At 49.3% G+C, this 25,634-nt stretch overlaps 1 protein-coding gene across 1 annotated transcript in view; it reads left to right on the plus strand.

The window, feature by feature from the left end:
* Positions 1-18,366, plus strand: part of Dscaml1 (DS cell adhesion molecule like 1) — a 338,624-nt gene extending 320,258 nt beyond the window's left edge. The window contains 14 exon segments of the mRNA XM_052758901.1: positions 5,720-5,873; positions 7,463-7,580; positions 7,907-8,070; positions 8,315-8,413; positions 9,329-9,517; positions 10,161-10,448; positions 11,909-12,064; positions 14,311-14,341; positions 14,494-14,612; positions 14,867-15,019; positions 15,916-16,055; positions 16,057-16,111; positions 16,622-16,933; positions 17,319-18,366. Of these exon segments, the coding sequence (XP_052614861.1) occupies positions 5,720-5,873; positions 7,463-7,580; positions 7,907-8,070; positions 8,315-8,413; positions 9,329-9,517; positions 10,161-10,448; positions 11,909-12,064; positions 14,311-14,341; positions 14,494-14,612; positions 14,867-15,019; positions 15,916-16,055; positions 16,057-16,111; positions 16,622-16,933; positions 17,319-17,797 (2,457 nt within the window). The 3' untranslated portion in view covers positions 17,798-18,366.
* The last annotated feature ends 7,268 nt before the right edge of the window (positions 18,367-25,634 follow it).

The following is a 25,634-nucleotide window of genomic DNA, read 5'->3' on the forward strand; positions in this document are numbered from 1 at the left end:
ATCATGACAGGGAGCATGGTGGTATGCAGGCAGACATGGTGCTGGAGAAGCAGCTGAGAGTCCTACATCTTGCAGGCAACAGGATGTCAACTGATTCACTGGGTAGTGTTCTGAGCATAGGAAATCTCAAAGCCCTCCCCCACAGTGACACACTTCTTCCAACAAGGTCATACCTACTCCAACAAAGCCACACCTCCTAAAAGTGCCACTCCCTATGAGATCATGGGGGCCAATTACATTCAAACTGCCATGGGTGCTCATGGCTGGGAGGCAAAGGAGAGATACTCATGCCAGTCTACACAGCAAGACCTGTCTCAAAGATGAGATAGACAGAAAGGACATGCTCCCAATGACTTAAACCCCTCCTACAGGGTCCCACCTCTTAAAAGTTCCACAGCCTTCCGAAAGTACCACAGGCTAGGCACCAAGCATTCAACACATGAGATATTCAAGATCCCAAATGTAGCAGAGATCCTTGTTCCAGGCTTTTTGTGTCCTGAGCATGTAAGAACTCCCTTTTTTAGGGGAGACATCCATGAGGGTGTATCACACAAGGTCTACATAAAGTGATGAGAACTTCAGCTCAAGCACATGAGGAGACTGGGGAGGGAGGGGAGATATGCTGAGCTCAGTGAGGTCCCCGGGAAAGTCATAATGGGTAGTACTATCACTCTGCACAGTACAGTCCACACTCCATGTGACTGTTACCACTCATGTACAAGAGGAGTTCTGGTCAGGGTGCCAGGGATGAGGGCAAGCTCGCATGCAGAGACATGTGAGACTATGAAATCACGGTGTAAGTGTGGGCTTAGAAACAGATGACCAGAAGATTGGGTGTACTCATACACACTGGTGTGTGCCTTTGAACACATGCACATAGATGCATGCCTCACAGAGAACAGCTGGGGGCAGCCAAAGCTGCCTCAGACAGGGCGAAACTCTACCAAATACTTCAATATTGTGGCTGGATTTCTCTTTTTACAAAAATAATAGCCAGGGCCAAGGAGGTGGTTCAGTGAGTAAAGGGACTTGCCACCAAGTCTAATAAACTGAGTTTGATCCCCAGAAACCAAGGGTAGAGAGAATCGACTTCTACAAGTTGTCCCCCGACCTCTACATGTGCACACACGCATTTGCACACTAAATGGATAAATCCATAAAATAAATAAGCAAATAACAGGGCTAGAGAGACGGCACAGTGGGATAAAGGGCTTGTCATGAGAGCCGGGCAACCTGAGACAGATTACCAGAACCCAGAGTGAAGGAGAACCATCTCCTGAAAGCTGTCCTGTACCGCCATACACACAGCACGGCATGGCACACATGTCCGTGCACATATATGTACATAAATAAGTAAGTGCTATAAGAAACTCCACAAAGTACAGAAAAAGATAACAAAGAAAGCATGGTGCTGTGCTTGCTCCCTAATAATGAGCACCAATGGTGTTTTAATAACATCCCTCCAGTTTTTTTGGAGGGGGTTTTGAGACAGGGTCTCATATAGCCTAGGCAGGCTTCAAACTCTCTATGCAGCCCAGGAAGACTTTGGACTTCTGGCCTCCCTGCCTCCACCTCCCAAGTGCTGAGACAGCAAGCATGTTCCACAATAGCAAGCCTCACCTTCCAGCCTTTGATCTGCACATATATTATGGGATTGGAGTGGGTTTTTTTACATAATACTAAAAGGAAATTCTATATGTTGTATAATCTTTTCCATATAATTTGTTAGAGTTCTTTTCTTTATTCTTCTGTGGTGATTGTGGGATTTTTTTTCTTGACCTTTTTTTTGCGGGGGAGAGCAGGGATGAGAAGATTTCATGTATCCCAGGCTCTAAGAATTTTAAACTTTTGGTGCCACCATGCCTTTAATTCCAGCACTTGGGAAGCAGAGGCAGGTGGGTCTCTGAGTTCAAGGCCAACCTGGTCTACAGAGGGAGTTCCAGGACAGTCAGGATTACACAGAGAAATCCTGTCCCAGGGGAGAAAATAATAAAAACAAAAACTTTTGATCTCTTTACCTCCTAAGTGCTGGGATGACATGCCTCTCTCTCTCTCTCTCTCTCTCTCTCTCTCTCTCTCTCTCTCTCTCTCTCTCTCTCTCTCTCACACACACACACACACACACACACACACACACAGTTTACACAGTGCTAGGGATTGAACCAAGGCTTTGTGCACACTATGCAAGCAATCTACCAAATGAGCTAAGCTTCGTCTCCAGCCTATCAAATGTTCAAAACACAATCTTAAGTGATCATTTTGCATGACCTGTTTCACAAGGCCTCCCTCCTGCCTATAAGTATTGCTCCACTTTCACCCTTATAAATAATATTTCTATGAACTTTCATCATGAAGCATTCAGGGACATATGTCATTCCAGGGTCACAGAGGCTCTACATTCATGCTTACAAGTTGCTTTCCAGAAGCATGAAGGCACGTGCACATGCCACAGAGCACCCAGATTCCTGAATCTATACTGATTTCAGATTTGCTGTGGGGTTTATTTTCATTTTTGCCATTTGGACTTTATTTTTAATAGTTGTCTTATGTTAAATTTTCTTTCTTTGATTACTTATTAGGCTGTTTATTTGCAAATGCTTATTGGTCATCTTTTTCTTTGAGTCACTTTCAATTCATATCTTGTGCTCATTCTTGATATTTGGGTTGCTTGCATTTTTCTTATTGATTTGTGCTCTTTCCATATTAAGGACAATAACCATTTTCCATTGTATAAATTACAAGTAGCCACCAATTCATTCATGCTTTTTGAATTTGTTTTGATGTATGATAATATTTCTTTTTAGAAAATTTGAATTTATCAATCATTTCCACTTTTTTTGCCTCTATGATTAGAAACACATTGTTTGCCTATTGGGTTTTTTTTCTGTCATAGTTTTCTTCTTTTTTTCCTATAATTTCTTATCCATTGAATCTTATTTAGGAGATGCAACAGCATGGTTTTAAAATAATTTCAAGGGATTTGTAGGGAGTCCAAATTAAAAGGAAAGTACTGGAATCTTGGTGAGGTGCTGATATGTCTCTGGATATGGAGGTTCAATATCTGTAGTCCTAGCTCAGAGGAGCTGAGATAGGAAGTTCACCATCAATTTGAGACCTACTTTGGCTATATCATGGTTCCAGGTCTGTCTGTGCTACAGGGTGAAACCCTGTCTCTAAAAACAAAAGTGAGGGCTGGGGAAGATGGCTCAGAGGATAAAATACCTCTTGCTGTTGACAAAAGAAACATGAGCTTGCCGGGGGTGGAGGGTGGGGGGGTGGCACATGCCTTTATTCCCAGCACTCGGGAGGCAGAGCCAGGTGGATCTCTGTGAATTCGAGACTAGCCTGGTCTACAGAGCAAGATCCAGGACAGGCACCAAAACTACACAGGGAAACCCTGTCTTAAAAACCAAAAAAAGGGGTTGGGGATTTAGTGGTAGAGCGCTTGCCTAGCAAGCGCAAGGCCCTGGGTTCGGTCCTCAGCTCCAGAAAAGAAAGGAAGGAAGGAAGGAAGGAAGGAAGGAAGGAAGGAAGGAAGGAAGGAAGGAAGGAAAAAAGGAAGAAAGGAAGAAAGGAAGAAAGAAAGAAAGAAAGAAAGAAAGAAAGAAAGAAAGAAAGAAAGAAAGAAAGAAAGAAAGAAAGAAAGAAAGAAACAGGAGCTTGATTCCCAGCACCCACCTAAAAAGTCAGCCATCATGGCATGTGTCTACAATGTGAGCACCAAGGAGGTGAAGGTGGGCAAAATGGGTTCTAGAACAAGCCAGCCTAGCTAATGGTGAAGCACACGTCCCAGTGAGAGATCCTGCTCAGAAAAGAAACAAAACACAACCAAAAAAAAAAAAAAAAAGAAAAGAAAAAAACGTAAATAGCTTCTGAGAAAAAAAATACCCAAATATTGGCTTCTGACTTCTACACACACTCACATACTCCCACACAAATGCCCAGATACACAGACATGCAGGTGCACATACTCAAACATGCACAAAAAACACAAAAGATCTTCAAGGGAAAGACAAACTTTCCTGTCCTGCATAAACACAAATGTATTCTCAAGTACACGCTGGCACACAAGCACATGCACCCAACATCTATCCACACACGCATGCGTATGTGCACACAAGTACACATGTATACACACACACACACACACACACACACACACACACACACACACACACGCCTCTACACCCACAGAAAACAAGCCCAGGGAACTGCATTCTGATTTTCAAACAATTGTACACTCTTTGCCTGAGAGTGACTCGCAGCCCAGAGTAGGTAAGGTTGTATGATTCCTAGTTTGCAAAAGAACTAAGGCCCCTTGGGGGGAGGGCCTCTGGCCACATGGTTACATGACTGGCAAGGACAGCAAGCACTGAAGCCATCACACCATCCTAGAGTCATGTACTGGCATGAACTGCATCCGTCCCCAGATGTCCCAGCTTAAAAGGACTCAGGGTGTCTCTGCACCTGTCCCCTGTGCCCAGCAGGAACTGTGTTCAGGGTTAGACACAGCATCACACCCACCCCCAGGAAGACCAGAGGGATGCTACCAAGAGATCTGTACACATCACGAGGGTACACAAATCTTCTCCCAACATTTCCCTTCAGAGGATCTGAGTCCCAAAAAGGAGGTTCCTTTTCTCCTGTCACAAGTCATTGGACCCCTCCGCTCTCCCACTGGCCATGGAGAAAGTCCTCGGTGACATCCATCTCTCGGCACATGTGTGCATCTGCACAGCCATGTGCAAGAGAGCCTGTGTGCAAGATCTCACGACTGCAGAGATAACTAATTACCAGCTCCCTCTGGCCTCGGGGCCCCCATCTGTTCCGGGGACTGTTCCCCCTCCTTGGACTTGAGCCCTGATCTCAGAGGGGCTCTGAGTGCCATCCTCTCCCCCATTCCCTGCGGCTGGCCAAAAACATAAAATAAAATGAAAGTCAGCCCCATCCGGCCGATGCCAGGGAAGAGGCTGCCAGGAGGTCTACAAACTAGCGCTTATCAAAAGCGCCTTCTCAAATTCATTTCAATATCTGAGCCTCTGGTTTCCAAGGCAACATAATCTTTTCATCAAAGCAACTGGTAAAACCACTGGGATCTGATATTGTTTTGTTGGCAACTTGTCAAAACTGTCATTTGGTTAAAAAAAAAATGTTATAGATTTATGTAACCTACAAATATATATGGTGATCTATACCACTAATAATCGTTAATAAAGTGCTGCCCAGAAAAACTCTCCCTGCTGCCTCTCTACCTTCCTGGGAGGGAGAGAGTGTAATTAGGTGGCAGAGCTGGGAGGTGGCTGAGCAGGGGACAGGCTGCTGCGGGGCTGACTGCAGCCATAACAAGGCAGAGGCAGTCGTTCGGCTTTTCCACAGAACCTCTCTTGGCACGTGTTTTTTCCTGGGACCCTGAGTCCCTCGTTTTCCTTTCTCTGACCCTCATTCACTCAAAACACCCACACCTGTCGACCAGCAGCCACAGCTGCTACAGCCTATAGAACAGGCAGGTAAACCGAGGTTGACCCAGAAATACTGCGGGACTGGCACCGTCAGCTCCCGGGGCTGAACCCAGCACAGATGTTGTCCACTGCCATTCTCGGCTGGGAAAGAGCACGCTGGACAGAGTCCTGGCTCCAGCCCGAGGCGCTGAGGACAATGGCAGGCTGGAGGCCAAGGCCTGGCTTCTGTTTCACGGTGTGGCTTCGCCTCCGCCCCACAGGCTCCCAGCGAGTACGAGACGAGTCCTGAACAGCTCTTCTACAGGATCGCCCACCTGAACCGGGGACAGCAGTACCTGCTGTGGGTGGCTGCAGTCACCTCTGCAGGCAGGGGGAACAGCAGCGAGAAGGTCACCATCGAGCCTGCGGGCAAGGGTGAGAAGCCTGGGCCTGGGGCAGGGGCCAGGAGAAACTTCCAGAAGCTCGTTTGCAGAATTCTGGTTCTTCCCAAACAGGGGCTGTGTCCCCTCCCTGCTACCTGTGACTGTGGCTGTGAAGAGCTGGCTACAGGTCTCCCTTCTGCATCCACCAAAAGAACAGGCCTCTGCTGCCCCCTGACTCTGGAGAAGTCATACAACAGGCTACAACCAGGCCCGCTCTCACAGAAACACCTTGGCTAGGTTGCAAACTCTCCCCCAACTTGAGAGAATCTCCTTCATCCCCCCAACCCAAAGCAGAACCTTGGTCTTAGTACTCAGCTGCTGGAAGAGGGGCTTCTTGGAGTGTGGGGTACACTGATGCTTTCCGCGGGGCCTTTGGGACTCCAGAGAGAGCCTCCTGCTGCAACCAGAAACAGCAGGCAGAAGGTTCTTTCTGACAGCGCTCTTCTATGTACCAGCAGGCTCTGGGCTAGAACAAGACCTTCCCAGGGCAGGCCTCACCCATCCCTGATCTGGACATGAGGGATGGTCTGTAGGCACTCCCATACTTTCAAAAGAATGACAGCTTTGAGGCCCCAACCCAAAACCCAGGATCAGCCACACAGCGGAACTGTGGGCTGTTCTCTGCCTTGGCCCAAGGACAGAGGAACTAGCACCAGAGATCTTCAAGTCTCTGGCCTCCTGGGCCCTGCCTCCTGCCCCCATCCCCTCCCCAGCCAACCCCAAGCTCACCTGACTCTCCAGGCTGGGCTCCCAGGACTGGCCTGCCTTGGCCCAGCCCCACTCCCTGGGATGGGAGAAGCCCCCCATTGGCCACAGAGACAGAACCAGCAAGCATCCAGCTGAGGGTCTGTGGTAAGCCAGGGGCTCACACCTGCAGCCATCAGGCTCTGTCAGCCTTCTATCCAGCTGTGCGGCGTGACCATCCAAGACAGCTGAGATGTGTTGTGCTGTCCCTTGGAGCTCTGAGTCAGAGCTCCCTGCACACAGCTGTTTCAGCCTGCTCACCTCCCTTCCTCCTTCTCAGGGTACCACCAACCCTGTCTCCAGATTTCACCTTCTTCAGGAGGGAAGGAGCTTAGAGCCTGGCATCGTCCCAGGACAAGGTCCTAGCACCTGAGCCGCCCTTGGCACAAGTCTGACCCCATCCCTGTAGACATCATATACGACACATTCCTATACACACACAGCTGTCTCATGAGGTAGAACACTTGAACACTACTGCACCTCCACCACACTTAGATAAACTCTCAGAAGTACATACTTACACACATGCACACGCAGCCTCTCCTACCCAACCTTGTATACCTTGCCCCTTCGAGAACACCATCACCACCTAGATGGCCCGGAATCCTGGGAGGCTTCATCACCCACCATCTCCTCCAGAACCAGCAGACCCCAGGTCCCGTCAGTTCTTGTCCTGAGCCCTGGCACACTGGCCCCATTTTGTCTCAGGAACACCTCCACCAGTTTATCCAAAAATCTCCCCTGACTTGCATTATAAATGTGGGGAGCCCTGTGAAAGGGGCTAAGGAAATGTGAAGGGTGAAAAGCACAGTGGCCCTTGTGCTCTCCTTCCTATAGCCCCAGCAAAGATCATCTCATTCGGAGGCACTGTAACAACACCCTGGATGAAAGACGTCCGGCTGCCTTGCAATTCAGTGGGAGATCCAGCTCCAGCTGTGAAGTGGACCAAGGACAGGTATTGGCCCTGGAGGAGTGGGATGGCTCCTGAGAAATGGAAAGCTGTTTGGTCATCTCTGCCCTACGGCAGTCCTACAGGGCATATGACACTATTCATATGAGTTTACCTTCCCCCCACCTCTCCCCCAGTCAATAACCTTCCTGGGTGGGTAAAGAGACAGGGGCTCACTGGAAATCCTTGGGAAGCGCTGAACAAAGGTCCCAAAAACCCAAGATCCCCTGCCAGCCTCCTCCTGCCTCTCTTCTATTTGCCCCCACACTGGGGGGAGGGCCCGGGCACTAGGGAGCGTGAGCCAACACCCATGCCACCTCTTTGTTTGGCAGTGAAGACTCAGCAATCCCCGTGTCCTTGGACGGACACCGGCTCATCCACACGAACGGCACACTGCTGCTTCGCGCTGTGAAGGCCGAGGACTCGGGCTACTACACCTGCACAGCCACCAACACTGGTGGCTTTGATACCATCATCGTCAACCTTCTGGTGCAAGGTGAGACTCGGCAAGGCAGGTGGTTTAAGTGGCAACAGGGACAGGAATGTCATCCTGTTAAAGAGACTGAAGGACCAAGAAAGGCAACCCCGGGTGTTGGGGAGGCGGACCTTGGGAGAACCAAGGCGGGAGGGATGAGAAGGCATGTGGAAGGGCCAGGACCTTCCTGTTATGACCCTCTGGACCTCCATCATTGCCACGGCATTAACCTTTGCCGATGACAGCTGGTAGCTTTTTCTCACAGTTCCCCCGGACCAGCCCCGCCTCACCGTCTCCAAAACCTCTGCCTCTTCCATCACTCTGACCTGGATCCCAGGGGACAATGGGGGCAGCTCCATCAGAGGTAAGGAGGGGTCTGGGTCAGGAGGAGAGGGAATTCTGGAGTCCCAGGGCAAGGGAAGGGCCTCGCCTATTTCTCATACTTGGTCCCATAATCCCCAGGAAAAATCTGGAGGGCAATTCAGAACAGGAGGTACTCCGGTGCATGGAGAGTACTCCCATCCCCTCCATCCGGGAACGGAGCACATCTGAAGTGCTCTCCTCATGGGGCCTAGGTTCCCCAGTCTTTCAAAGCAGACAAACACAGCATCAGTGCCCCTCAAACAAGATTATGTGAGACTCAGCAGAGATCTTTTAGAGTGCAGCTCAGGGTTCTATCGTCTGAGGTGGGGCTAAGAGTGTACTTATTGGTTAAAGTATTAAGGCCACTCCACGTAGTTAAAAAAAAAGGGTTTATTTTGTGGGGTAACTTACAAGTGAAGGGATAGGTTACAGGGTCTGGGAAAGGTGTAGTGCAGTCCAGCAGTGTTCTCTGGAGAACTCTGCTTGGTCTACCTCCAGCGTCCAGGGTCCAGGAACCAAGAGAGCCTGCGCATCCGGATCTCGGGTCTTCAGGGTCCTCTCTTGGCCCTGCCTTGTAGGCGTGACAGTTACCGAAGCCTCCATGGGGGTTGGAACTTCCAGATCAAAGCTGGAATGGCTACCCTCTACATGTACTTACCGAAAGCTCTTCCCAAATGGGGACATTGCTGGCCACACTCCCTGCCCCTCATAGGACAGTTAGTATCTTAGGCCTCCCAGCTCTCTAAATCTAATGCTAGAGCTATGGAGAGACCCAGACTCACCCAGCACTCGGGACAGGAGGCCTCCAGCTTTGCATCTCATTTGCATATGCATATGACCTCTGCTGGAGTCAAGGCTGGGTTTCTGCTGCCCCGCCCTCCTCCGCTTTGCCCACTCAAGCCAACCCCTCCCGCAGGCTTTGTGCTGCAGTACTCAGTGGATAACAGCGAGGAGTGGAAGGATGTGTTCATCAGCTCCAGCGAGCGCTCCTTCAAGCTAGACAGTCTCAAGTGTGGCACGTGGTACAAGGTGAAGCTGGCAGCCAAGAACAGTGTGGGCTCTGGGCGCATCAGCGAGATCATCGAGGCCAAGACCCACGGGCGGGGTGAGGCCGGGTCGGGGGGGTGGCGATGAAGAGCAGGGCCCAGGAGGGAAGTGGGTGGGGGTGGCGAGCCCAAAGCAGTGGGCAGAGGATGGCTATCACGGAGAAAGTGGAGACAAGTGTGTAGGGGGCTAGAAAGAGGACACTCAGCCTTTTTCCCATCGCTAGAGCATCTCGGTACACGATCATCACCAGGAGAAACTGAGCTGGACTTGGGGGGTGGGTGTAGCTAGCATGCAGGACCACCTAGTTCAATTCCAGGCACCACATAAACTGTAATCCCAGCACTTGGAGGTGGAAGCAAGAGAATCAGAAAATTTAAGGTCATCTTTGTCTACGTAGAGAGTCAGAGGCCAGCCTGGTCTACATAAGATTTTGTCAAAATTAATTAATTAATTGATTGATGATTGACTAAAATATCCTACTTCCTTCCCTGGAGGGTCAGAGGGCTGGCACTCTTCCCTCCTCCCACCTCTCACCCTCACTACTAGGACCCCACTCTAGGGCCTTTCCTCCCCTCACCGCTCCACTCTGGGGGTGCCCCTGCTACAGTCCCAGCTGCCCCCAGGAAAAGCCCTCCCAGATAGATGAAGGGTCTCTTCTTTCTAGGGCTCTCTGATCCCTCTTTCTCCTTCCGGTCCCCCAGAACCCTCCTTCAGCAAAGACCAGCACCTCTTCACCCACATCAACTCCACACACGCTCGGCTTAACCTGCAGGGCTGGAACAATGGGGGCTGTCCTATCACAGCCATTGTCCTGGAGTACCGGCCCAAGGGGACCTGGGCCTGGCAGGGCATCCGGGCCAACAGCTCCACAGAGGTGTTTCTGACAGAACTTCGAGAGGCCACGTGGTATGAACTCCGCATGAGGGCTTGTAACAGCGCTGGCTGTGGCAACGAGACAGCCCAGTTTGCCACCCTGGACTACGATGGCAGTGAGTTGGAAAGGATGGGATGGCACAGCACCAAGGCTTCTAAAGAGATGGGCAGAGAGAAACAGGCAGGGATAAACCCAGGGTAGAAGGCTAAGGAGCGAGGCAGAGAGGCCAGCAGATTGGTAGCAGGTGGGTAAATGGGCAAATCTACTGGTGGCCAGTCCTGACAGGCAGACAAAAGTCTTTGAAGATGCAGTTATTATTGTCCATTGATTGCTTCAGGGAGATGGAGAGAGAGAGGTAAGCCAAGAGAGAACTGAGACCCTGCCCTCTGAGGGCTCGGCTTGCAGAGTGTTTTGGTCAAGATTGACAGCCTGATCTGTAGTAACAAGTAACCAAGAGCCTGGTGGCTCCACCCAGTGAAGATTCTCTTGGTCTGATAAAGTCCTGAGAGAGTTGATTGGCTACCACCTTTTAGCTACACCATCTTGAACATGGTCCCTCCCCCAAGAAAAAAGGCACATCAGTTCTTAACTGTCTTGAAGGGGCATGCACACGTGCATGTATGTCAGGGAACAAACCCAGGGCTTTGCTCTAACTAAGAAAAAAAATCATCACCTCTTTTTCACCCTCTGTTGTTCCAACTAATCATGTGACCCTAAGCTAACTGCAAGGAAGTCTGGGAAATGTAGGCAAGAGCATGAACATTTGGTGAGCACCTAACTGGTATCTACCTCATCGGGATGCTTTACACACCACCCTCATGCATGCACGCACACACATTGCATTGGAGAAAAAGAAAGCTCTTAGGGGCCAGTTGTCACAAGGAAAATTAAGTCCACCTACATACTAAGGAAACAGAACAAAAACAGTCTTCAGGAGATAGGCCCCAATAAGAAAGTCTTCACGGGGGAGATGACTCTTAAGTGCAACTTGGAAAACAGGCAAGGATCAAGGATCAGAGTTTTGCAGAGGGTTTTATGGGTGGAGTCTGTCATCACCTTCCTGCAGGCACCCAGGGACAGCAAATGCTGCTAGCAGTGGAAGTAACAGGGACAGAGGGAGGTGGCGGGGAGATGAAGGAGTTATCCCCATCGGGAGAAGGGATCGCAGGATCCACCCCCACTCCATGACTTCTCCTGACTGATCTCCTTGCTCTGTTCCTCCAGTGCCCAGCTAGATGTGGGATGGAATCCCTTCAACACCTGTGGATGCCCTAGGATTACACATCAAACCTGGCCAGGCAGGGAAATAATCCTGAGAGAGGGTCAGGAAAATTCTAGAACAAAACCAGAAAAATTCTAGAACAGAAAGTCATTAATACAACATAAAAGCTGAGTAACTGCTCATGGCTGTCGTGATAAGACCTGAATTTAGGGAAGCAGAGAGGAGACTACAGCTCTGGAGTGGGAGATGGGGGATCAGAGACCAAGGACACCAGAATTCATCAGTAGGTTTTCTCACACACGGGCCTTTGCCAGCTCATAGCATCCCCTGATTCTCCTCTCTGCCCCTCTCAGGTACCATTCCACCCATCAAGTCTGCTCAAGGGGAAGGGGATGACGTCAAGAAGCTGTTCACCATCGGCTGCCCCGTCATCCTGGCCACACTGGGGGCGGCACTGCTCTTTGTTGTACGCAAGAAGAGGAAGGAGAAACGTCTGAAGAGGCTCCGAGGTGAGGGGCTTTTCTACCAGCTTTCAGGGATTGGAGGTTGGTAACTCCCATCCATACTGCCACCATTCAGTGGGCCACAGGACAACCTGGGCAAGAGACCAGAGCCTGTGTCCCCTAAAAGGAAGACCTGCTACTCAAACCTTCTTAAGTCTCCTTAATCATTCACAGTTTTCTCCTTTTATGGTCCCAGGATTTTGTGCCTACACCAACAAGGGCTGACATTTGTACAAGTCCACACTGGTAAAGCCATATTGGTTATTAACATATGCAAATAGTTCCATATCATTGGCAAATACATCTCTCCAGGACTCTGTTCAATTCCTGGCCAGGAAGTTTCCATGCGGTGTCAAATGTAAAATATTTTGAATATTGTCTCCTTTCAATACTTAACACCATAGTCTGGCATAAATGAAACTCATGTTTCTTGATTGTCCCAGGGCCTGGTACATTATCTAGCACCTACTGGTTACTTCATATGTTTGCTCACTCCCTTGAAAAACATTTGAGTGTGATGCAGAGTGGATACTGTTGAAGGGTAGAGATGCAGAGGTAAAGAAGGGCAAGCCATATACTTATAGAGTTTACTATTTAAAATAAGAAGCCAGAGGACAAGAATAGCACAGAATTACTAACCTCTCCATGGTATTCGGGACCAGAGGGGATGGAAGAACAGATCGTTCAGTGAATAGCTATGTAAATGAGTGCTTAGATAATTGGATAAATGATTGAACGTTTAAATGGATGATTGACTGTATGGTAGATAGAAAGATGTATAAACACAAGAATGGATAGATAAATGGTTTGACGATGGTTTGGATACATAAATGGTTGATTGGGTCAGTGGGTGGAAGAATGGGTATTTTGACGGATATTGATACATGATGCAGCCATCCACACAGTTGGATAAAAAATACCTGGATGGTGGGATAATTATATAAATGGTTGAATGGGTAGTTACCTAGTGGTATGGCTAGTTGCATGTATAAATGGAAAGATGATTGGCTGTTGAATGCACTGTTGCAGAAATGAGTGTTGTTTGGGTAGATGATTAAATAGTTAGATGGGGGTCGGGAGATATAGATCAGCTGGAAGAGTGCTTCTGTAGCATGCATGTACTCTGGGGTTTCATTCTCACACTACATAAGCTTGGCATGATAGTATACACCAGTAAACCTAGCACTTGGGTGGTTAGGGTAGGAGGATCAGAAATTTAAGATTATCCTCAACTATAAAGGGAGTTCAAGTTTGAGGACAGCCTAGATCATGAGTGTCTCAAAAAAAAAAATAGCTGGATACACTGATAGTTGGATCAGTGGATGGATGGGTGGGTGAATGGATAGATAGATGAATATTTTGGTGGCTGTGTGAATGGTTGGGTGGACAGTTAGGTAGATGGATGATTGGGTGAAGGCATACCACTATCTCCACTTGGACAGGTCATTTTTCAGCTTCTGGGCTCCAATACATTAGCTAGACCTTTTGGTTCCCCTTTCGTCCAATATCATCACCTAAGAGATTCAAAACCCCTTTGAGATACAGCGTGGACTCTCAAATCCATTCATGGACTCTGGGGCACAGATGCCTTAGAGCAGTGGCCTCAACCTGTGGATCACAACCCCTTTTGGGGTCACATATAGGATAGACTGCATACCATATATTTACATTACAATTCACAACAGTAGCAAAATTACAGTTATGAAGTAGCAATGAAATAATTTTATGGTTGGGGGTCAGTCACCACAGCATGAGGAACTGTATTAAAGGGTCACAGCATCAGGAAGGTTGAGAACCACTGCCCTAGAAGAAGAAGTCTTTTGGCTGGTGTAAGAGTTAAGTCATCTAGGGCTTCTCATTGACCACCTCTGCCTCGTCCAACACTCTCCCCTTTTCCCAATAGACAGCTGAGGATCCTTTACTAAAGTCTGTTTCCAGCATGCCATGGCATCTTCCTAAATTACAGCTGGTTCATGAAGTAGACAGAGCACTGGTTCAGTAGACAGAGCACTGAAGATGCCTCCTCTCCTTTAGGAAGAGCTCTCTATTGGATGGAGGGAAATCGAAGAAAAGGGAGCCAGATCTAAGACAACACCAAACTGGGAACAATAAAACTTATCATTGCTGTCTTGTGGGTCTTTGTCTTGCTCCTTCCACTCCTTAGACCATTGCCACTTTAGACAGCGTCCCCACTTCGGTCCTCCTGCCCAAACTCCATTCTCACCCAGCTACCTCTCTCTACTGTTTTGCAGATGCAAAGAGTTTGGCAGAAATGCTGATAAGGTAGGTGTCACTTAGCTGCTTTCTCTTTGCTCCCCTCTCCCTGACCCCCCAGCCCCAGCCTCCTGTTCCCCTATATTGGAGCCACCCAAAGAGGTATCTAAGGTCCCTTTGGTCTGAAAAGTCCCTTACCCCAACCTTTTCTTCTTCCACAGCAAGAACAATCGAAGCTTTGACACCCCTGTGAAAGGGCCAGCCCAGGGTCCACGGCTCCACATCGACATCCCCAGGGTGCAGCTGCTCATTGAGGACAAGGAGGGCATCAAGCAGCTGGGTGAGTGCTCTGTTCTAGGTGTGCTTCCCCAGGCCTCAACCCCTGGAGCACAACTGCAAGCCCCATGGCCATGCCCAGGGTTCTCGCTGCAGCCCCGCCCGCTCAGCAGCCCTGGAATTCATGACAGCTCTTCTCAAGGGCCAACTGTCCTGTTCTTCCAATGGAGAGAGTGGCTGGCCCCTCTGGCATTCAGCATTGCATAAAGACAAAGAAAAACTTGAGGAGGACTTCAGGTGACTTCTTTCTCCCTCTAGGAGATGACAAGGCCACCATCCCTGTAACAGATGCCGAGTTCAGCCAAGCTGTCAACCCACAGAGCTTCTGTACTGGTGTCTCTTTGCACCATCCAGCCCTCATCCAGAGCACAGGACCCCTCATCGACATGTCCGACATCAGGCCAGGAACCAGTATGCATTCATCGTGAAGAGGCGGTCCTATGGGAGTTGGGATAGGGGTGTGGAGGTCACTCAGCATGGGGTAGAGCTGATTTTAAAAAAGAAAGAAAGAAAAAGAAGGCTGGGGAGCTGGATTAGCCAGTAAGGTGCCTCTGCAAGAGCCTGAGGATTTGGTTTGGATCCCCATCTCCCACATAAAAAGGCAGGAACAGAGATACACATCTGTAGTGCCAGCTCTGGGGATGCAGAAGCAAGTACATCCCTAGAGCTCACTACCCAGCCAACCTAGTCAAATTGGCAAGCTCCAGTTTCAGCAAGGGACCCTATCTCAAAAGATCAGGCACGTGGATGACAACAGACATCAATCTCTGGCTTCTATACATGAACACATACATGCACACACATGAACACATACTCACACACATATTTTTAGAGAAAGAGAGAGCATACCGTGGAATGGGGTGGAAGAGTAGACAAAGCTCTGGAGTTAAGAGTCTGGAGGCCTTGACTGCAGACATCCTAGTTATAAATGACCTTGGGCATTGCTAACCTTGTCTCTCTGGCTCTCAGTTTCCTTACTTAGAAATTTGGGTCAAGGGTTGGGTCTCCATGCTCTCCAAGGGCTTTCTGTCACAGTGACCCCAGACACAAGGAAGGGCTACATCGGGGACAGAGGGGATGACAGTCAGAAGGCAACAGAACAGAGCATCCCATCCTTTCCCATGTAGAAGGAAATGCTGGGGAGGGGTGGGGGTCAGGATGCCACCCCCTGCTCCCGCACATGTCAGGAAAGCGGCATGGCCAGTATTCCCCAGGGAGTCTCTGCGACTGCTTCTGCCACTTCCCTTGCTGAGAGCCTAAGTGCCCTCAGGTGGAGGCTGCCATTTCTTGCCTCCCTCTGTGTGTAGACCCAGTGTCCAGGAAGAACGTGAAATCAGCCCACAGCACCCGGAACCGGTACTCGAGCCAGTGGACCTTGACCAAGGGCCAGGCCTCCACCCCTGCCCGAACCCTCACCTCCGACTGGCGCAATGTGGGTTCGCAGCACGGGTGTCACTGTCGCTGAGAGTGACAGCTACAGTGCCAGTCTATCCCAAGACACAGGTGTGTCTAGGGACCTGCCTGCATCCCGTCCATCTTTCTCCAGTCCCCTCCCCCACTCATTGCCCACTTCCTTTCCTCCGATTCCTTTCTAACCAGCCTTGTCCAGCATCCACATCACTTGCCTTCCCAGTTATCCACTGACTCCCTGTGTGGTGGGGGAGGGGGGTGTCACTGGACTTTGCTTGGTCAATGATTTGACTTTGATTTTCCTGAAGAATTATTAGGAAAAGAATGGGGCACTGGACATTTGTTAAAGAAAGAGTTGATATTACAAGGCTTGGTTTTTTGTTTTTTGGGTTTTTTTTTTTAAAGACTGAAAAGGGTTCTGTTCTTTATTAGTCAATGATCTCACTTACGCCACCACTACCACTCCCCCCAGGGAAAACAGAGTCTTCTAGCCTGGTGCCCTCATGGCCAGGCTTTCAAATGGCTGCTTGAATTAGGGATGGTGCCATTCCCACCCCATAACCTACTCCTCTCCTCTCAACTCCACCCCATCCACATCTCCAGACAAAGGACGGAACAGCATGGTGTCTACGGAGAGCGCTTCCTCCACCTATGAGGAGCTAGCCCGGGCCTACGAGCATGCCAAGCTGGAGGAGCAGCTGCAGAATGCCAAGTTTGAAATCACAGAGTGCTTCATCTCAGACAGCTCCTCGGACCAGATGACCACGGGCACCAACGAGAATGCCGACAGCATGACATCCATGAGCACGCCCTCCGAGCCCGGCATCTGCCGCTTCACGGCTTCTCCACCCAAGCCCCAGGATGCTGACCGGGGCAAGAACGTGGCTGTGCCCATCCCTCACCGAGCCAGCAAGAGTGAGTGCTCAGCCCACATCCCCTGCTCTGGCCCCTGCCTCCCAGCATCACAAGCCTATCCAGATCTCATCCTGCCAGCCTACCCTAGTTCCCTGAGGAGAACGCGAGAGCAAAGACTTGAGAACCTCTCAGAACCATGTTCTAGCTCAACTTCTTCATGCTTCTGTGATTTAAACAAGTCATTTAAGCTCTCTGACCTTGATTTTCTATTTGTGTAATTCAAATGATACTATGTCCTTTGCATTTAAAAAAAAAATCGCATACATGACTGGCACATGGGAGAGGCTCATTACACAGTGGTCATCCCCTTAATCTGGCGAGAGTAGACAGGGATTGGATGAATGTGTCCCCAGGCTTCTGACTCAGCCGGCTTCTGTGATTCCAGGTGACTACTGCAACCTGCCAGTGTACTCCAAGTCGGAGAACTTCTTCCGAAAGGCAGATGGGCGGGAGCCCTGCCCTGTGGTCCCACCCCGAGAGGCCTCCATGAGGAACCTGACTCGAGCCTACCACACCCAGTCCCGGCACCTCACTCTGGACCCTGCCAGCAAGCCCTTGGCCCTCCCCCATCCAGGGGCCCCAGCTGCCACCACCACGGCCACCTTACCTCAGAGGACTCTGGCCATGCCGGCCCCTCCAGCTGGCACAGCACCCCCAGCACCTGGTCCTACCCCCAGTGAGCCTCCTGCTGCCCCTAGTGCTGCTGCCCCTCCGGCCCCCAGCACTGAACCTCCAAGGGCCGGAGGCCCACACACCAAAATGGGGGGCTCCAGGGACTCACTACTTGAGATGAACACCCCAGGGGTAGGTCGTTCTCAGAAACAAGGGGCTGGAGCCTATTCCAAATCCTACACCCTGGTGTAGGTGTGCTGACATCAGGAGAAGGGCTGTACCCTGGGACCTCTGCACCTCCAGCCCTCACACACCAACGTGGCTGTTTCCCGAATTATTTATATTAAACTCACAGGCAAAAAAAAAATAATAATAAAAAAATTTTAAAAAGACGTGAAAAAGAAACCCCCAAGTCATGAACACTTGTACATAGGACTCTTTTGTACAAATGAAACTATTTTCTTCTTCTCCATGAAGCCAGGGCACAAAACAAGTCAAATCCTCCACCCCATGAAATACGTGTGGAGAGATATATACATATATAGGCAGAATGGGACACAGCGACAATCTATATATCTATATATTTCTCTCACCTTCTTTTGAGTCAGAGGCACAAAGACAGCAATTTTTTCCCCTCCTGCTCACCCCCCTCCTGACTAGGTGATTTTGACAAAGACCAAAATCCCAACTCAGAGACACTGCATGCGATTTTACTGTTCCAAGAAAACCAGGAGTTGCTTCAATTTGCAGATGCTTATGTGTTAATACCTTTTTCTATGAAAAAAGACCCAGCGCCGTGTGCAATAAAGGTTATGTTTCTATGTGGTGGCTTTTTTCCCATCTGGCAAGGGCCAGTGGGGAGGGCAGAGAGGCCTGTGTCCCAAGCCTGGGCTTTGACTCTGCGCTGGAAGCTTTTGTAAGGCTTTCAGTTAGCCAGGGTGCATCCACTGAGTATGCCTTTTGTTCTCAGGTCCGTGCTGGGTTCTAAGAGGCAAGCAGCTCTGTGGCTTTGAGCAAGTACCTAAACCCCTCTGAGCCGGGTTTCTTGTCTGCAGATGGAAAGTGTGTGTGGCCTGTGCAATGAGGCAATCAGGGAATGCATGCTGGGAAGCCTAGAGCAGGCAGTGGGAGTCCCCTGGATTCTCTTCCAGAAGACCCAGAGCAGCCAGAGAAGTGTAGCTGCCGGAACCACTGGTACACAGCTACACGAGAAGTACAAGTGAATATACATACTAATTGCAGATCCAGCCAGCACCCAAAGCTCTGGGCTGACACAGAGCAAGGTGTGGCCAGGTGTGGCCACAGGGAAGAGAGAGATCGCTGGAGGTCAGAGGGCAAAAAGGGCTCAAAGACAGGGGAAGGGAACATATCCAGTCGACTCAGCACAGAAGGACAACAGCCCCTTGCCAGGTTTGGAGGCAATCAGCAACTCAGATACCAGAGAGAAAGCCAAGCATCCTGTGGAGGATTTGGGTGTACAGTAACAGCATTTCTGGTGACAGGTCCATCCTGGGAGGCTGCCTGTGACCTCCCTCTGTGGCCACAAAGGTTTAGAGCAGCAGAGGAAGGGAAAGGTCTTGAGCTAGAGACCAGCTTCAGATGAGAGCGTGTACTGCTCCTGCACTGTGACCAGCCCCAGGGGAGGCGGGGCTGTGGAACTGGAAGGAAGGTGGGTCTGAAACCTACTGTTTCTGAAGATAACAGAGGACTGAGAAGGGACCAACAGGTGGCATAGAGAAGGAGGATGCAGTGTGCTGGTAGGTCACACCAAGCAGCCTGGGCCACAGTGAGACCCTACCTGGGATATGTGGGATGTCCAGGAGAACTAACTAACAATGTGGTGAAAACCAAGATCCCAGTGCCAGCTCAGAACCTGACACCTCCCATGGCTATGTGCACCATCTGCAGGTCATGTCTAGAATTGCAGACACAATAATCAAACCTAGAAACTCTGCCTGGATTTAACTAAGCAGACACACACACACACACACACACACACACACACACACACACACACACACACACACACACACCTCTGTTTTCTGAACACTGGGAAACAAATATGAATCAGACCTAGCTCCAGACAGAACACAGTCACTCACAAATAACTCCTCAGAGCCTGGAATAGCTAGGAAAGGGAGCCACCCTCCTAGGGGCTGCAAAGAGGACACTGTCATGAGAATGTATTATGGAGCCCTATGGTGTGCGGGGCAGGAGCTAAGGAGAGTGCGTTCATTACACTGCCTCCTAGCCTCATTGCTGATTCAGGGCACAGTGTCAGGATTTCCCTTTGACGGACAAGAAAGCTAGGCTCTCGGGGGTTAGGAAACTTCCAAGTTTAGAAGATCAGGAAGAGGTCACAACAGGGCTAAACAGACTCTTTAGCTCTTAAAAGTCTGCTTCCTTGGCCACTGAGTCACGCTACCGGGGGTACCACCGTTCAAAGTCTGAGTTCAGTTCTGCCCCGAGGATGCTGCCATTAGAGGAATCCAGCCTGTGAGGAAGCCGGACTGAAGCAGGTAAGCAGTGGATACTGGGCTGTCCCGGCAGGTGAGTCTTGATGCAGCCTGGCTAGGATGGGGAGCACTGCCCTCTTCTCTCTGGAGAGACACAGACAGTGATGGAAGGGGATGGATCAGCCTGAGAGGCTGCTGGGGGCGGCCTGGGGCCCAAGGAGGACTGCTGAGGAAGAATGAGAGAGGCAATGGAAAGCTAAACAGGATCCAGTTAAATTCCTGTGCAACTGAGCTGGCTGCTTACTAAGACACACAGGGTCTGGAAATTCAGACAGGCCAGGCTGGAGTGGGACTCAGTTGGTAGCAAGCATGCCTAGCTTATGTGGAGTCCCAGTTCAGTCTGCAGCACCATATAAAACAGATGTGATGGTGCATGCTGGAATCCCAGTTCTCAGTCTGCAGCACCACATAAACCAGATGTGATGGTGCATGCTGGAATCCCAGTTCTCAGTCTGCAGCACCACATAAACCAGATGTGATGGTGCATGCTGGAATCCCAGGTCTCAGGAAGTGGAGCCAGAAGTTTAAGATCATCCTTGACTACATAGAGAGTTTGAGGCCAGTCTGGGATATGTGAGGCCCTGTCACAAATGAGAAGACAGGAGGAAGAAGAGAAGAAGAGGAGGAGGAGGAAGAGGAAGAAATGGAGAGGAAGAGGATAAAGAGGAAGAAGAAATGGGGAGGAAGAGAAGGAGGAGGAAGAGAAGGAAGAAGAAAAGGAGGAAGAGGCAGAGGAGGAGGAGGGAGAAGAAGAAGAGGAAGAAGAGGAGGAATTGGGTTTGTACAAAACCCAGACTATTCTACTTGCTAATAATGCTGAACCACGCCATTTTCCTTAGCTGATGCAAGGCTGCCTGTTAGAAGCACACCTGGATCCCCCAAAGCCCTACTCCTTGTCATTCATCTTCAGCAAAAATGAAGAGCTGCATCTGTGGCCTTAAATGTCCGTTCATCCTTTCTGGGATATCTCCTTTGTCCCCTACAGATAAAGCTGCCTTGAGGGCCTTGATCTTCAAAATGTGGTCCAAAGACCAACAGCCTCATCAGCACTAGAAGCTTGCAAGTAATGTAACTCCTCAGGCTCACCCTGGAGCCACTGACTGTGACTTGGAAGCTGTATCTTAGCAACATGCTGGGAGTACATATACACATGGAAGTTTGGGGAGCCCCCTCTAGAAGGCTGTCGGAGAGAACACCCCTTATCTCTCTGTCTGCCCACAACCAGAGCTAGACTAGTGGGTCTCAAACCTAGCTGCACAGCAGATTCCCTGGAAGACTTGGTTAAAAACCACAGAAGCCAGAATCTCACCAATCCAGTCAAGTCACTACTGGTTGGCATTAGGCCAGAATTTGTATTTTTATTATGGTAAAAATACATACCACAAAAATTTCCTTTTTAAATATTTTTAAACATCCAATTGAGCAGCATTGCGTACATTCGCTTAACTGTGTGACTGTTCCTCTCCCTTTCTAGAACTTTCTTCTTTCTCTATAGATTTGGCTATTTGGGGGACCCCATATGAGTGCAGGCATTCAGTATCTGTCATTTAATATTTAGTTTATTTCACATAGAATAATACTTCAACTTTCAACCATGTTGTATTCTCACTTGTTTGGTTTGGTTGGGTTGGTTGGTTGGTTGGTTGGTTGGTTGGTTGGTTTTTTGAGACAGGGTATTTCCGTGTTGCACAGACTGGTTTGAACAGGCTGGCCTAGAACTTGTGGCAGTCCTGCCTTCACCCGCCAGGTGCATGAAATGTAGGTGTGCCCCCGCCACACCTGGCCCATGCTGCATCTTTCGTTGTTGCGTTTTGGCTTTTGCCTTGAGCCAAGTTCTCTCTAGATGGAGCCCAGGCCCTGCAGCCTCAGGACTCCCTGCCTCGGGCTCCCAGCCGCTGGGATTACAGGTGGAAGCCGCTACACCTGTGTCTTTTGGAGAGAGAAGATGAGAAATTGCTGACAACATATGACCTTTTTTACACTTATGTGTGTGTGTGTGTGTGTGTGTGTGTGTGTGTGTACATGTGCACCTAGGTGTGTGCATGTACATACATGCCAGGGTGTGCAAATGGAGGTCAAAGACAACTTACAGAAGTCAGTTCTCTCATTCTACCTTGTGAACCCCAAAGGCTGGACTTAGTTCATCAGGCTTAGTGGTAGGCAACTTATCCACTGAGCCATCTCACCACCCCTGCTGGATCTTATATCAGAAATGCATTCCTGTTTAAGGATAAGGAGTACTCCATTGTATGCACTCACCATGCTTGGTTCATCTTTTATCTGTGGACGCTCACACCTTCCAAGCATCATGAATAACATTGCTAGGGACATGGGTATGTATGTATCTGGATTCCTGCTTCCAGTTCTCTTGAGCTCATGATCAGAAGATTTTTCTGAGTTATACAACAATTGTACATTTCACTTTTTGAGAAACTGCCCAACTGTTTTCTCCGGGCATCTACGTGTTGTTGTTTACTTATTTGATTGATTCAGAGTTGTTTGTTTTAGACTGGATCTCATTTTGTAACCCAGGCTAGCCTGGACCCCACAGGTAGTCCAAACTGGCCTTGAACGAATGGTGTTTCTCCACTTCAGCATCCTGAGTGCTAGGATTACAGACATGAGCCACCCACAAGTGGCTAAATGAGGACCATTGGTGAAATCCATTGTGACTTGCCTCGTTCCTGTCACAGTGATGGGCAAGTATTCTACCACACCTCTAGGAACATCTGTATTTTAAAGATTTTTTTAATGTATATGAGTCTTTGCCGCATGTTTGTATGTATATCACCGGCATGCTTTGCACCCACAGAGGCCAAAAGAGAGCATCAAATTTCCTCAGACAGTAGTTATAAATGTGTGAGCTACCCTGTGAGTGCTGGAAACTGTACCTGGGTCTTCTGCAAGTGCAGCAATTGGTCTTAACCATTGAGTAATCTTTCCAGTCCCCAATATCTGTATTTTTAACAGACAAAATGATATCCAAACATTTTTTCACAAGTTTTTAATCTATGTGTGTGCACTAATGTAAAGGTCAAAGCACAACTTGCAGGGATTGATTCTCTCTTTCCACCACATGGGTTCTGGGGATTGAACTCAGATGATCAGGATTAGCAGTCAGTGTCTTATCCACTGAGCCAACTTGCAAGGCCCCAAGCATTTGTTCATGAACCAAATACCCTGAACACTTCAAGTGATATTGAGCTGGACATCAGAAACACAAAGGCCCTGTGCTTCTCTCCCTGCCCTCAAGGGCACAAATTGGCAGAGGCAGCTGGGCATGGTGGAACATATCCATGGTCCTAGGACCTTGGAAAAGACAATGGGAGAATCGGTTTAGGGTCATCTTCAACTATATAGGGAGTTCAAGGCTAGCATATGCTATAGAGACCTGCCTCAAGAAAAGGAGAAGAAGAGGAGAGGAGAGGAGGAGGAGGAGGAGGAGGAGGAGGAGGAGGAGGAGGAGGAGGAGGAGGAGAAAAGAAGAAGAAGAAGAAGAAGAAGAAGAAGAAGAAGAAGAAGAAGAAGAAGAAGAAGAAGAAGAAAAGAGGAGGAGGAGGAGGAGGAGGAGGAAGAAGAGGAGGAGGAGGAAGAAGAATTGGCAAAGGTGAATGAGAAGTGACTGCTCTGCACATGACTACAGTTCCAGGCCCCCTTGACTTCTAGATGAGGTCACAAGACAGTGCTGACAGGTAGAATGGGGTGGAAGTAAGGCATGCTGACTTCATGCCTAGCCCATAAACATCTTCCTAGTTACCCCTGCTCTCCCCAACTGGATGCCAGTGCCCAAAGAAAGATTAAGGGCCACTTTGTGAAGATGGCAAAGCCTCTGGCAGCTTGGGTACTGTCTTAGTTATGTTTCTACTGCTGGGAAGAAACACCATGACCACAGCAACTCTTATAAAGAAAAGCATCTAATTGGAGCTGGCTTACAGGTTCAGAGATTTAGTCCATTATCATAAAGGTAGGGAGCATGGCAGCACACAAGCAGACATGATGCTGGAGGACTGAGAGTTCTACATCTGGATCAGAGTGACAGCAGGAAGAGAGTGACACTGGGCCTGTTTGAAATCTCAAAGCCCAACACCAGTGACAAACCTCCTCCAACAAGGTCACACCTACTCCAGTAAGGCCACACCTCCTAATAGTGCCACTCCCTGAGCCTATGGGGGCCAATTACATTCAAACCACCACAGGCTCCTACACATGTGCTCAGGGCAGAGGCTCTTCTAACCCACCAATACCAACTGGATTTCATGTGAGCAAGAAGTAAATATGTAATGTGTCAAAGGGGTTTTGGTGTTTGTCTTTACAACAGCTAGTATCATCTTAACTTGGGACAAAGACAAAGAGGACCTTGGCTCTCATCCATCAGTAGCCCGGGTCCAGGTCTCTATCCCCTGGCATAAAGACTGGATTCCAGGCCAAGGGAGGGTTTGGGGGAAAGCTACTGGTGAGCTGAGAGGAGCGCATGTGTGGTCAGTAGGACAGCAGGATGGGAGGGCCAGGTGGGGTCCAGCCCTGAGGATGGACCCTATCCTCCCTCCCAGAATCCACTTCTCCTGGGCAGTGGCAGTGATGAAGGGAAGGGGACCGCTGCCGGCTATGTGTTGCTCTTGCGATGATCCACGTTTGGTTTTAGTGTCTTACAACTAAAGGATCTCAGGGTTCAAAGAGACCTCCAGGGCTGCCTAATCCAAGCTTCCATTCAAATCTTAAAGTCCTTCTGCAACCAGCAAGGGCTGACCTTCCCAGGCACACCCCCATTTATAGCACCAATGTGTCCCCCACAGGTTGTCACATCAAAAACTTCCTAGTCCCCAAAGCTGTACGTTGGGTTCTTTGAGGGAGGATTGGGATTAGAAGGGGTCATGGTATGCTTCCTATTGCTGTGATTGAACACTCTGATCAAGACTTAAGGGAGGAAAGGCCTTATTTAGCTTACACTTCCAGGTCACAGTCCACCACTGAAGGACATCAAGGAAGGAACTCACAGCAGAAACCATGGAGGAAAGCTGCTTCTTGGCCCTCTTGATTTCTTATACAGCCCAGGACCACTTGCCTAGGTATAATCCCACCCACAGTGAGCTAGGCCATCATTCATCAATTAATAATCAGAAAGATCCTCCACAAACGTCCCACAGGCCAGCCTGATCTAAGCAATTCTTCAGTTGAAGCTTCTCCTTTCTGATGACTCTTAGCTGTGTCCCGTGAACAAGGCAAACCAGGACCGGTGGGGTCATGAGGATGGGGCTGCACCATGACATCAGTAGCTATATAAGAAAAGAAACCTGGGGGCTGAAGAGATGGCTCAGCGGTTAGGAGCACTGGCTGCTCTTCCAGAGGTCCTGAATTCAATTCCCAGCAACCACATGGTGGCTCACAACCATCTATAGTGGGATCTGATGCCCTCTTCTGGCATAAAGGTATACATGCAGATAGAGCATTCATATACATAATAAATAAATCTTAGAAGGAAAGAAAGGAAGAAAGAACGAAGGAAGGGGGGGGAGAGAGAGAGAGAGAGAGAGAGAGAGAGAGAGAGAGAGAGAGAGAAAGAAAAGAAGCCTGAG

Source organism: Peromyscus californicus, unplaced genomic scaffold (assembly GCF_007827085.1).
Source record: "Peromyscus californicus insignis strain IS unplaced genomic scaffold, ASM782708v3 Scaffold_11__1_contigs__length_118956290, whole genome shotgun sequence".
NCBI classification, from domain to species: domain Eukaryota; kingdom Metazoa; phylum Chordata; class Mammalia; order Rodentia; family Cricetidae; genus Peromyscus; species Peromyscus californicus.